Here is a 12,106-nt window from a genome sequence, read left to right as displayed (position 1 = left end):
TGGGGTGCATAGTAAATGTATTATTATAATATAATGAATAGTATCTATTATTCCTCCTGAGAACTGTGCAGAGTAGGCTTCAACCACATAGAATGGTTTGACTGTAGGCGTATTTATAATTGTTCCTTTTTTAATTATCACTATCTCTAAGCATTCATCTCAATTTTTTCCAAGAAAGAAAAGCAACTTCTCAGTTCTATATGATGGAAAACTTTGTCAAGAAAAAATCTGGGGTTTTTGCTACTGTTTAGGTTAGTTTGCTATGAGTTTTCTTTTGGATGGGCTCAAAGATGAACAGAATTGTATGTGTGGTTGTATTAATTTACATAGCTGAAAACTGCATTGATCGATATCTTAAGCATTTGTAAATAAATACCTAAATTATCTATGGAGTGTTAAAGCCAATTTACAATGCACAGCACAAATAATACTGGGTAGGAACAATTTTGGAACTTTAAGTATCATAAATTGTAGGGAGACTGTTCAGTCTGGGGCTTGTCCCATTCCTACTCCCAAAAAGCACTTACTCCTTAAATGGTATAACTTCCGGCAGCTTGTATACTTTGCCTAGCATCTATTATATTTTAATCTTATCCTTGCATGCATTTCCTATTTAAAAGCTTATTTCCTGTTCTGTTTTACTCATAATCTTCTATCAAAAATTCCCATTATAAATTACTATACTCACATTTATAATTAGAATGCTATTGTAAACTGGTCAGTGTAATTTTATCTCTCTCCAGTGGGGGCGCGGAACACTCGTTTTGTGTTTTCCAGCTGCTTGCTCTACAATGCAATGCCAAATATTTCTCACGATCTAACCAAATCCAGGTCCCTCTTTCTGAAATTGCCTGAGTATTGCCGTTTGGATATGAATTGCAAAATAAACTCAGTGTTGTATAACATTAAGATCAAAGATATAATATCACAATCGGGATTAGATTGGACCTATGTGTACAGGACAAATTACAATCTTCCTTTAATCTCTTACTTTGCCATTGTAATCCATGTGGAATAATATAAATGTGTGTTTCCTCTTAATTGGTTTAAGAGTATACAGATTGCTGGTTTCACAGTGATTTTATGCACTCGGTTTCTGAGCCGTACTCTGACCATTACTTAGCTGTATTTTAATAACCCTACTCACAAAAGGAAGAAATCCAAAGCCAACTGTCTTACCTCTCTGCCTTCAATAGTATCTAATGCGCAAACCATTGGCATGAATTGCCAAGGGCCAATTTAACACGAATTAGTTGTGAATGCGATCATAACCACAGACTGCAAACACGACATGTTTGAGGAACTGACTCTCTCCCAGGCATGGCCGTGAATCAGTGCAAGGAGGAAGTGAGAGAAGAAGAGAAGGAACAGAAGTTAAGAGAAAGAAACCTGAAGGGAGAAAGCTTTCAGTTTTACGGTGAATGCTAGACATCAGTTGGAAAGTCTGGCAGATGATGGAATTGCAAGCTGCTGAGAACGTACGAAATGAGCCTCAAAGTCCATTGGTCAAAAATTGTTTTCCAAGTCAAAGAAGGTAATTTGGAATGCTGAACATCCAGCACACTACATATAAGGAATAGAAATGTGGAAGAAGAGTTCAACATGCTGGTTATAATCCATAAAAGGAAGTGTGGATTGGACATTTAAATAAAGCAAAAGTTAACTAAACAATTTAGTATTTCCCTAATTCATATTTAGATCCACTTTTTTATTATATCTGCTTCGAAACATACAGTGAACTGCATTGTTTTTGTTAACAGCCTATGGATGTGTTGGCACATATTCCACTGCCGCGACAGCATGCCCATGAGGTTCAGCAGTGCCACACAAGCAACAACAACAAATCAACAACAGCAGATCAAGCTTCCCACCCACTCACCCACAAAAACAGTCCTACAACCCCAGGACAGGCTGCCTCCGGGCCTCCGGGCCTCCAGCCTCCAGTGGAAAATTACGAGAAAACCAACTCAAAAGACTTATTAGCAAAAAGTAAAATCTACACGTAGTAGAAACTTAAAATAAAAGAGAGTACTGGAAATGCTCAGCAGGTCAGGCAGTATCTATGAAGAGAAAAAGAGTTAAGATTTCAAGTGTATGGCTTATTTTTTAAATTGGTGCTGTTGTGTGGGGTAATTATATCTGTGTCACAATATGCTAATGTATTCAGTTTGGCGCAACTAAGAGTTATATCATTCCAGGTTCATATGGCTGTAGATTTGACTCCATATCAGTTCTGAACCTTGGCCTTTGAATGAGACATTAAGCAGAGATCTGTCTTTTCTCTCCAGGCATTATTGAAAGAAAACAGGGTCCGCTCAGTATCCAGCCATTATTATCACTTTGAAGTCAAATTAATCAAGGTTTTATTTTAATATTACTATTTACCCATTATTACTAGTATATTAAAAAATCCCACACTTAAGCACGACATTCAGAAGAAATGAGGATATGAGTTACTTCCACCGCGTGAAAAGATGTTTTCTGAACGCAAGTATTCCATTCTTTCTGTTACTTTGTAAGCATTAAGTGACAAAATTCTACACTGTTGTAAGGTTTTGATTTAATGGGTGGAGGAAGCTTCTACTTGCATTTGAGGAATTGGCATGCACAGAGAAAATTTTCAAATGGCTGACCAAAATGTGAAAGATGATAAACAAGTGTGTCAAACTAGACTGTAAATGGAGAGGAATGATTGAGGAAAGACTGGGGTAAGTGGGGGGGGGGGGGGGAGCAAGAGAATAACAGCAGGGAAAGAAGATATACTGTGCCTCTATTTTCAGCTACTTCAACTATATCTTGAAAATTAAGGGTCTGTGTTAGTCTCTTTAAAAGAGGTCTGTGAAGGGACAGAGGGAAAAAAGCCTGAGAAATTACAAAATAGGCTTGACCACATACATTAAAAGCCTTTGAGTCATACGTGAAAGCATCTAAATGTTACTGCAGTGCATTTAAAACTAGTAGTTTGTGTTGCTGCTGTTTGAGTTCTGACGGTAAGGGGCTCCCTCTGGCAGAAGCTGACGTAGCTTCTTCCCGTTGCTTTACACTATAAAGGATTTGCAGGCTGAGAAACAGGCTAGCACCACCTAAACTCAGCTCACATTTCATTGCACTGTGCAGTCAGATAGGAAGCAACCCAGCAACTTTAAACAATGTTCCTCTCCCTCACTGGGATTTGCTTTGTGGTGGAGTTATGATGAAACATTCGAGAGTCTATGGGAAATTGAAAGTTTCACCAAGTGAGAAACTCAAGACCTGAGTAAGGAAAAGACACAGCACCTGTCTCTTTCGGAACTTTTTGAGCGCATAATTTGGATTGCACTGAATTGTTACAGGAGTGTAACTGGCACTATCAAGAAGAGCGATTCAAGAATATCTTCGGCTGGAGTAAAGATGTACCTCAAATTGTTCTCAGCAGTGGTCTTCTATATTCAGTGGAGATTCATTTTGATCGAAGGTAAGATGATACTGGGATCTGATTACTTCCCAGATAATAACGTGGAGTCCCCTGTTCTTATCTTCTTTTCTTAATCTTGTTGCTTTTGTGCAGAACAGTAAGTTTTCAATAGTATGTCAACACTTCACCCTGCCTCTAGCCAGAAGTGTTGAATGCTTTTATAGACAAGCTCAACCTGGAAATCTTACAATGACAGGAACGTTTGGGAAGTAGTACACCATTAATGTCATAAAACAAATATTTGATTAGACAAATAATGGCTCAACTTGAAGTTCCTGTTCACTTTCTGCCTTTTATTATATTACAACTATCAGCCCTGTTTAGCTATTTGTCATTGTAGTTGGTCTGTGTTAACCCTTAACCCATTACATAAATACAGCTATGAATGTGATTTGCAGAGCAAATGTTATGATTGTCATGTCCATACATTTTGAAGATTTTTTGTGTTACTGGTTCAGCTATCAGTAAAACTGTTGTTCTATAAACAAATCTGAATCGGGAAACAGAGGTCTACATGATCACATAAATCTAAGCTGCTTGATTACCTTGACCTATTACTGAGCTAAAATTGAGGCCACACAAGTCTTAATAGTAAGGAGTTTCATCTCAGTATCAATAGAGACAGTAAGCCTATAATTTCCTATCCACGCTACTTACTTGGGAAGGACACTGGTTGTGCTTATAAGTGGCCTTTAAACTTTTATTTACACAATTCACTTTGTAACCATTGCTTAAATTTAGAGAATACAAATTGGACATTAAATATGAAAAAAATGAATAAAACAATTTGATGTATTTAATCACAAATTTTTGGGATTAATATTGTTAATTAATTACACATACATACCTTGCATGATTTATACCCAATCTTAAACAAATGTATAGATTGCTATAAATGTGATTAAGTTTTAATTGAGCTGTGACATTAAATTGTCTTTCACTAATGTTAGACCAGTGATGAAATTATCTCTCTTTTACTGTTAACGTTGCAAATACTTCCTTTAATTCTGTATCATGTTGGAACATCAGAAAGGGCTTCAAATGATTTGCTGTCTTTGGAGTTCACTGTCTATTATTCTGTGGTTAACTACTGAAGTCATTTCACACAGTAAAATGTCCAGAATAGCAAAGCACTAATGTTTCATGTCTTTGAGTAATATTAGCTAGGAAAGTATGTTGGATAAGACTCAAAACAACACTAAACTCCATTAGCCCAGCCAAAATTTCTGTTGCACTTTGCTTTCCTCAGTTAGTTTTAAAGTTCAAAGTTGAAAGTAAATTTATTATCAAAGTACATATATGTCACTATATACAATCTTGAGATTCAGTTTCTTGCAGGCATACTCATAACATAATAGAATCAATGAAAATCTGCACCAACAGGGCAGACAGCCAGTGTGCAAAAGACAACAAACTGCAAATACAAAAAGAAAAAAGAACAAAATGAATAATAATTTTAATAATTTTGTTAACCTGACCATCTTTCTTTCTTGGCCAGTTTCCAAGTAAATGCATTATTTTCTTCAACCACTTCCTATGGTTGCAAAACCATCTTTCCTCCTTGGCCAGCCTCCAAGTAAAAACATTATTCACCTCAATCACTTACTATGGTTGCAAAATCCACCACATTTACCATTTAAATCTATCCTTTGGTGATTCCTCATTGGATTTCCTTATTGAATTACTTGGTGATTGTTGCTAGTCTCTACTTATGCTCTTCCCCAGTGGAAACATTTTATCATCAATCAGTTTATCTAAATCTTTCATCATTTTAAATATCTCTGCAAGGTCATCCTCTGCTTTATTTTCTCATCCTGCCTGATGTGTATATCAGCATACTTCTGATAAACTCCTTCAATCTTCTCTACAACTCTTCCATTGACTCTATAATCCTTCTCGTATGGTGACTAGAACTGTGTGCAGTAAAGTTCTCCAAGTGAGGTAACAAGGGTTTAACACAAGTTTAGTGTAATTTTCCTACTTTTCAGCGTTGTCATCGAGAAATAAACCCTGGTGCTTGTTTTTCTGCTTCTATAGCTGCACTAAACTATGGCACAATTTCATTGGTTCTCCTTGTTCCTCTATTCAACTTAGCCTGACAGCTTCCAAATTGTAAATGACACGTCTGTTCCTACAAAAATGTACTACAGTGTCCTTCAACTGCCAACTATTTGCCCATTCTGCATATTTATTAATGCCCACAAGTAATTTGTGCCAATCTTCTTCACAATTGATTGACTTTACCTTCTCTATTTTGGTATCATCCATAAATTTAGATTTTTTTTTTATTCTGAAGACTTGATCTGTGAACAACAGTGATCTCAGAATGAAACTTTCTGGAACGTCGCTGCCAAAATTCTTTCACTGTAAATAGCTATCCTTTACTCCAGCTATCTCTCTAGAAACCACTACTAATCCATTCTGCAACTTTCCACTGACTTTAATTCCCCTGACCTCATTCATTAGTCTATTATAGGGTACTGCATCAAAGTTCAAAGTAAACTTATTATTGAAGTATATACAGTGCCCGTCCCCTACTGGAAGTTTTCATGTTTTATTGTTTTACAGCATCAAGTCACAATAGATTTAACTTGGCTTTTTTTGATACTGATCAACAGAAAAGACTCCTTTGTATCAAAGTGAAAGCAAATTGTTACGAATTTATTACAATTATTAAACAGAAAATAATTGATTGCGTAATTACTCACTCTCTTCAAGTCAGCATTTAGTAGACCTTAGTCAGTAATTACAGCCTTGAGTCTGTGTGGATAGGTCTCTATCACTTTCCACATCTGGAAACTGAAATTTTTCCCCAGTCTTCTTTACAAAACTGCTCAAGCTCTGTCAGATTGCATGAAGATCATCAGTGAACAGCCACAAATTATCAATTAGATTGAGGTCTGGACTCTGGCCACTCCTAGACATTAACTTTGTTGTTTTTACGCCATTCCTGTGTAGCATTGGCTTTATGCTTAGGGTCATTGTCGTTCTGGAAAACATATTTTTCCCCAAGTCACAGTTCTCTTGCAGATTGCATCAGGTTTTCCTTCGGGATTTCGCTGTATTTTGCTCCATTCATTTTACCCTCAACAACCCTTCCAGGGCCTGCTGCAGTAAAGCATCCCCACAGCATAATGCAGCCACCAACATCTCATGACAGACAGGGTGGTGTGATTTTGATGATGTGCGCTGTTTGGCTTATGCCAAACATAGCGTTTAGACTGATGGCCTAAAAGCTCGATTTTGGATTAATCAGACCATAGAACCTTCTTCCAGCTGACTTCATATGCCTTCTGGCAAACTCTAACTAAGATTTCATGTGAGGTTTTTTTTTCAAGAGTGGTTTTCACTTTGCCACTCTCCCATTAATCTGCGACTGGCGAAGCACCCCAGCAACAGTTGTTGTATGCACAGTCTCTCCCATCTCAGCCACTGAAGCTTGTACCTCCTCCCGAGTTTCATAGGTCTCTTGGTGGCCTCTCTCATTAGTCCCCTTCTTGCACAGTCAATCACTTTTTCAGGGCAGCCTGTCCTAGGCAGATTTACAGAAATCTGTAAATGTGCCCTGCTCTTTCCATTTCTTGATGATTAAATTAACTGTATGCCAAGGGATATTCGGTGACTTGGAAATTTTCTTGTATCTGTCTCCTGACTTGTGCTTTTTAATAACCTTTTAGTAGAGTTGCTTAAAGGGTTCTTTTGACTTCACTATATAGTTTTTACCAGGATACTGACTCACCAGCAGTTGGATCTTCCAAATACAGGTGTATTTTTACTACAATTAATTGAAACACCTTGACTGCACACAAGTATCCAAAATCAGATCTCCATTTGACTGATTATATGACTTCTAAAACCAATTGGCTACACGTTCTTCTGTTCTCTGCTTAATAGAGATTACTCGATTCACACTTCTTGTATGAATGAAGTCAGCAAAGAAAAATACTGGCAGATATGAAGCACTGTCTTTATTCAACAAAACTAGATACACCAGACATCACTGGTGTCCCAAAACTTCAATAAAAACCCTTCGCAACTGGTAGCTCCACCTCGCCAAGTAAAACACACAAGGTTTTGTCTCTTGCATAAACACACATGCGCACACACACACAGGCTACTTTTATATCTACGAACTCAGTTCTCCGTATTTGTGATACCTAATATTCCATTTACCACTGCAGATTTTCCCTTGTTTGTCATTCATATACCTGTTAGCTCTTCCGGTTCTGGCCGATTGCAAAGGTCTTTCACATAGTATGTCATTCTATCCCTGTGAGCCCCAGGCTCTCTGCAACTCGTAATTACCCCTAAGGGAGTTTCATTGCTCACTTCATCAATAATTCGTAGGGGCTGAGAACCAGCAAGTGATTTGGGGTTGTTTGCAATCATTTTCAGGATTCCTGGTAATACATCAATCCGTCTTTCCCATCTCAGCTTTGGCTAAGTTGTTCTTAATTGTTCAGTTCATCCTCTCTACCATTCCTGAACTCTGAAGGCGGTAGGATACGTGGAACTGTTGTCAAACCCCTAAAAGTCGGCTCATTTTTTTCATCACTTTCCCTGTGAAATGTGCTTTCTGATCCGAATTCTCAGTCCACTTTGGGAGGATTTCCTGAACTAGAATCTGTGCAGCAGTGCTGGCGGTGCAGTGCCTTGTTGGGAAAGCTTCTACCCACTGGGTGAAGTGCTCCAGTGGCTTTTCCTTCTGCTTTTAGGCCGGGGCACCATGAAGTCCATCTGGATGTTTTCCAAGCGTCTTCTCGGCTATTGCTGGTTTGCCAGCTGTAGCTTTATACCCTTACTGGGGTTATCCTGGGCACAAATGATACAGCACCAGCAGAATTTCTCAATGTCCCTGCCCATCCCTGACCACCACCAGTTCTGTCAGGGGGTTGTGATCATGTTCTGCCTTCCCTGATGCATCACCCATGACATATCTCCAGTAGTATCTGCCTAAAACATAGTGGTGCCACCACGACTCCTTCCTCCTCACGTGTCCAGCTCCCATCTGGTCCTTCCTTTGCTCCCTTTCTCCTCTTCTGCCTCCACCTCTTCATATAATTTTACTAAACTGGCTTCTGTCATTTTTCCTGCACACTTGCAACTTCAATTGCACCTTGTTCCTCTGCCGCCTCCTTCACAGTGATGTCTGCCCACCTTACTCTCCCCTTTCTGGTGAGCTTTTACTTTAATTACTCTGTCACCTCTGCTGGCAGACTCACGGCTTCCAGCTGTTGCTGTATTAGGTGCCCGAGCTGAATACCTGCCCCTGTTGAGGTTACGAATCCTCATCGTGCCCATGCCATCAGATAATCATGTACCACCCGGAGGCATACCCTCTGTCTGTATATATATTTACTTGTCTGCCTTCGCTGTAGCGCAGCGTGTCTATCAGGACCACCAGTTTCCCCAGCTGAGCTGAGTAGCCCCCAACAGTGCTCCTGAAGCTAATTCTTCACCTGTTTCCTTCACCATGGGTCAAGCAGTCTGTGGCTTCCTGTTTATGTAACTTGGAGACCCATCTATAAAAACTTCCTCTGCTTCCCCTTCCAGAGGGGTTTCCTACATACTGATATCATCCTCCTGCTCTATTTCCATCGAGCGCTCGTGTGCCTCCTCCTTCTGTTAGGATGGAGTTTGCAGGATTCACTCCAATGTGCCTAACTATCGTTACCTGACTCGTCTTTGAGGATGAGAACTGCCTCCCAAGGTGCCCTTCTGCTGTCGATGACTGCTCACAGCCTCTTGTGTCCCCATGGCCCTGCACCACCACTGCATGGTAATACCCTGTATCGGGACCAATGGTGCTGAGAGCCCTGGTATGAAATTACAGCAGTACTCAAATAGACCCATTACCTTTCTCACTCCCTTTATGTTTACTGGGCGGGGCATGAACTGATTGCCAAATGTTCGTCACCTGTCGTGTCCTTCCTCCCCTGGGAAATGGTGTAGCCTAGGTACTGTACGGGATGCTTTTCTATCTGAGTCTTGTGTGGACTGATCGCAGTATGTCTAACACACTGGCTATTGCCCCTAAATGACCTACTTCATTTTCCGAAGTGATTAGCAGATTATCTACATATTGTAAGATGGTCAACTGGTAGGAAGTTAGATTGAGCTCTTTCAAAGTCATCGCCATGACCTCATGAAAAATGGCTGGACTATTGTGGAATCCCTGGGGGAATCTGGCAAGTGTATACTGCTGCCCACCCAGAGTGAGGGCAAGTCGGTACTGGGACTACATTAACTCTTTGGACTTTACACAGGTCACTGAACAACACAGCATTGGTACAGGACATGTCAACCATCCTGCCTACCCAGCTAGTCTCAGTTTCCTGCATCTGCCCATATCCTGCCAAGCCTGCCCGTCCATGCACCTATCCAATGCTTCCTAAGTTATACAACTTAACCTGCCTCAACCAGTTCCTCTGGCCACATTCCATAAACAGTACTCACCACCTATTGCGTAAATAAATTGCCCTTGGGGGCAACTTATTTCAAATCTTTCCCCTCTCCATCTCTGTCTATGTCCCTCTCAGTTTTAGACTCTGCTACCCTGGGGGAAAATGCTACCATCCACCTTATCATTGTCTTGCATAATGTTAAATAAGGTCATCCCCCATTCTCCTACACTCAAAGGAATTAAGACTCACTGACCTCTCCCTAAATTCATATCCTCTAGCCCTGGTAAACGTCATCATAAATCTTTTCTGCACTCTCTTCAGCTTAACCATGTCTTCAGGTTTTATCCTATTTGTTTTTGATTATTTTATTTCAATATATCTCTCATCTTTATTTTGAATGTACTCATAATGGCCATATGACTGACTTCAACAGCTCTAGACTACTGTGCTGTGCCAATGGTTGTTGGGATCACCTAGTAAAGGAAGCCTTTGAAATAAAACTAGAGGGAAAAAGAATAACAAAGTCGAAGGTCTCTCTCTGAGTAAGAACTGGAATTTTATTGTAAGCAAGATGTGAGAACAGAAACCTGGTTGGATGAGGACTAATCAATCAGGAGGGACGGAATATGGGGGGTATAAACAGCACCAGACTAGACATAACCAGGCATCATCCCTGAAGAAGGTGGCAGAGTTCCTCCTCGAAACATTAGTTATAATCAATACCTGTACCTGACTGGAAGCCTGAGAAGAATTTATTCATTGAATGCACTTATATCCACCTGTTCTATCTCCTTGGTAAATAACAACGCAAAATAATGGTTAAATATTTTTACCAACACTCTGTAATTACTTAAATAGCCGTTTTCCCACCCCAACCCTATTAAATTGTTTGCAAAATATTTTAATGTATTTTTTGTGTTCTTTGATATATTAATTTTGTAGTTCCCCTTTGTCTCCTGAATTCCATTCTAATCCCTTAATGTTCTAACTCACATCATTTACTCCTCTCCAGACTTTGTACTTGAATGCATATCCTTTTCCCTAGCCTTCAGTTTCCTTGGTTTTATTCATCCATGAATCTTCATTTACTTGTTTTACTTGTTCTTTCCTTTCAGTGCAACAATTCTTTTGCTGCACTCTGTTGAAGACGACTATCTTAAATGTTTTCAGCTCTTCTACATTCTCCAACTTCCCCATTTTATTTTCAGTTTCGTTCTTAGCCCACAAAATCAGATTTTCTCCCATCTGTTAGAGAAACAGACAGGAGATTACGTGGCCATGAACGAGGCGGCTGTACTTGAAACTATGATGTGGTGGCCATTACAACTGAGACTTGGCTATCATAAGGGCAGGAATAGCTGTTTGATGCTCCAGGGTTTAGGTGTTTCAAAAGTGACAGTCAGGGAGATGAAAGAGTTGGGAAAATGTTATTGCTAAGCAAGGATAGTGTCACAGCTGCAACGAGAGAGGACATCGTGTGATTATCTGCTGAGTCAGTGTGAGTGCAGGTCAGAAACAGGAAGGGAGTCATCACTCTTTGGAATATTCTATAGGCACTGATGGTGGTGCTAGAGGCAGATACATGAGCAACAATTATTGATCCCAAAAGAAATTACAGTGTCACAGTAGCATTACAGGTGCACCGATATAAAAGTATACAAATATTTAAAAGACTCCTAGAGGGCCATGTGAGAGGGGAGTGTTAGATTGATCTTGGAGTAGGTTGAAAAGTCACAACATCATAGGCTGTAGGGCCTGTACTGCCTAGGTTCTCTGATGACCTACAACTGTTAGCAATATAATGTAAATAATGCATTATTGTTCCCCAACACAACATAAAGGTCATAAGACATAGGAGCAGAATTAGGCTATTCAACTCTGCCATTTGATCATGGCTGATTTATGTTCCCTTTCAACCCCATTCCCCTGCATTCTCCTAGTCTGTAATCTTTGATTACCTTAGTAATCAAGAACTTATCAACCAAGCTTTAAATACACCCAATAACTTAACCTCCACAGCCATCTGAGGCAATGAATTTCACAGATTCACCAATAAGTACCTCCTCATCTCCATTCCTAAAGGATGCCCCTCTATTCTGAGAATGCATCCTCTTGTCCTAAACCCCTCTACTCTAGGAAAGATCCTCTCCACATCCACTCTATTTAGGCCTTGCAGTATTCTGTAGGTTTCAATGAGAACCTCATCCATCACAATTCTTCTAAGCTCCAGTGAATACAGGCTCAGAAC

At 39.7% G+C, this 12,106-nt stretch overlaps 1 protein-coding gene across 1 annotated transcript in view; it reads left to right on the top strand.

The window, feature by feature from the left end:
- Window positions 1-3,086: 3,086 nt before the first annotated feature.
- Window positions 3,087-12,106, top strand: part of kdrl (kinase insert domain receptor like) — a 188,459-nt gene continuing 179,439 nt past the window's right edge. The window contains exon 1 of the mRNA XM_073058013.1: window positions 3,087-3,454. Coding sequence (XP_072914114.1) covers window positions 3,391-3,454 — 64 coding nt within the window. The 5' untranslated portion in view covers window positions 3,087-3,390. The remainder of the gene's footprint in view (window positions 3,455-12,106) is intronic.

Source organism: Hemitrygon akajei, chromosome 10 (assembly GCF_048418815.1).
Source record: "Hemitrygon akajei chromosome 10, sHemAka1.3, whole genome shotgun sequence".
NCBI lineage: Eukaryota > Metazoa > Chordata > Chondrichthyes > Myliobatiformes > Dasyatidae > Hemitrygon > Hemitrygon akajei.
The sequence above is the reverse complement of the archived record's forward strand: the minus strand, read 5'-3'. Positions and strand labels throughout refer to the sequence as shown.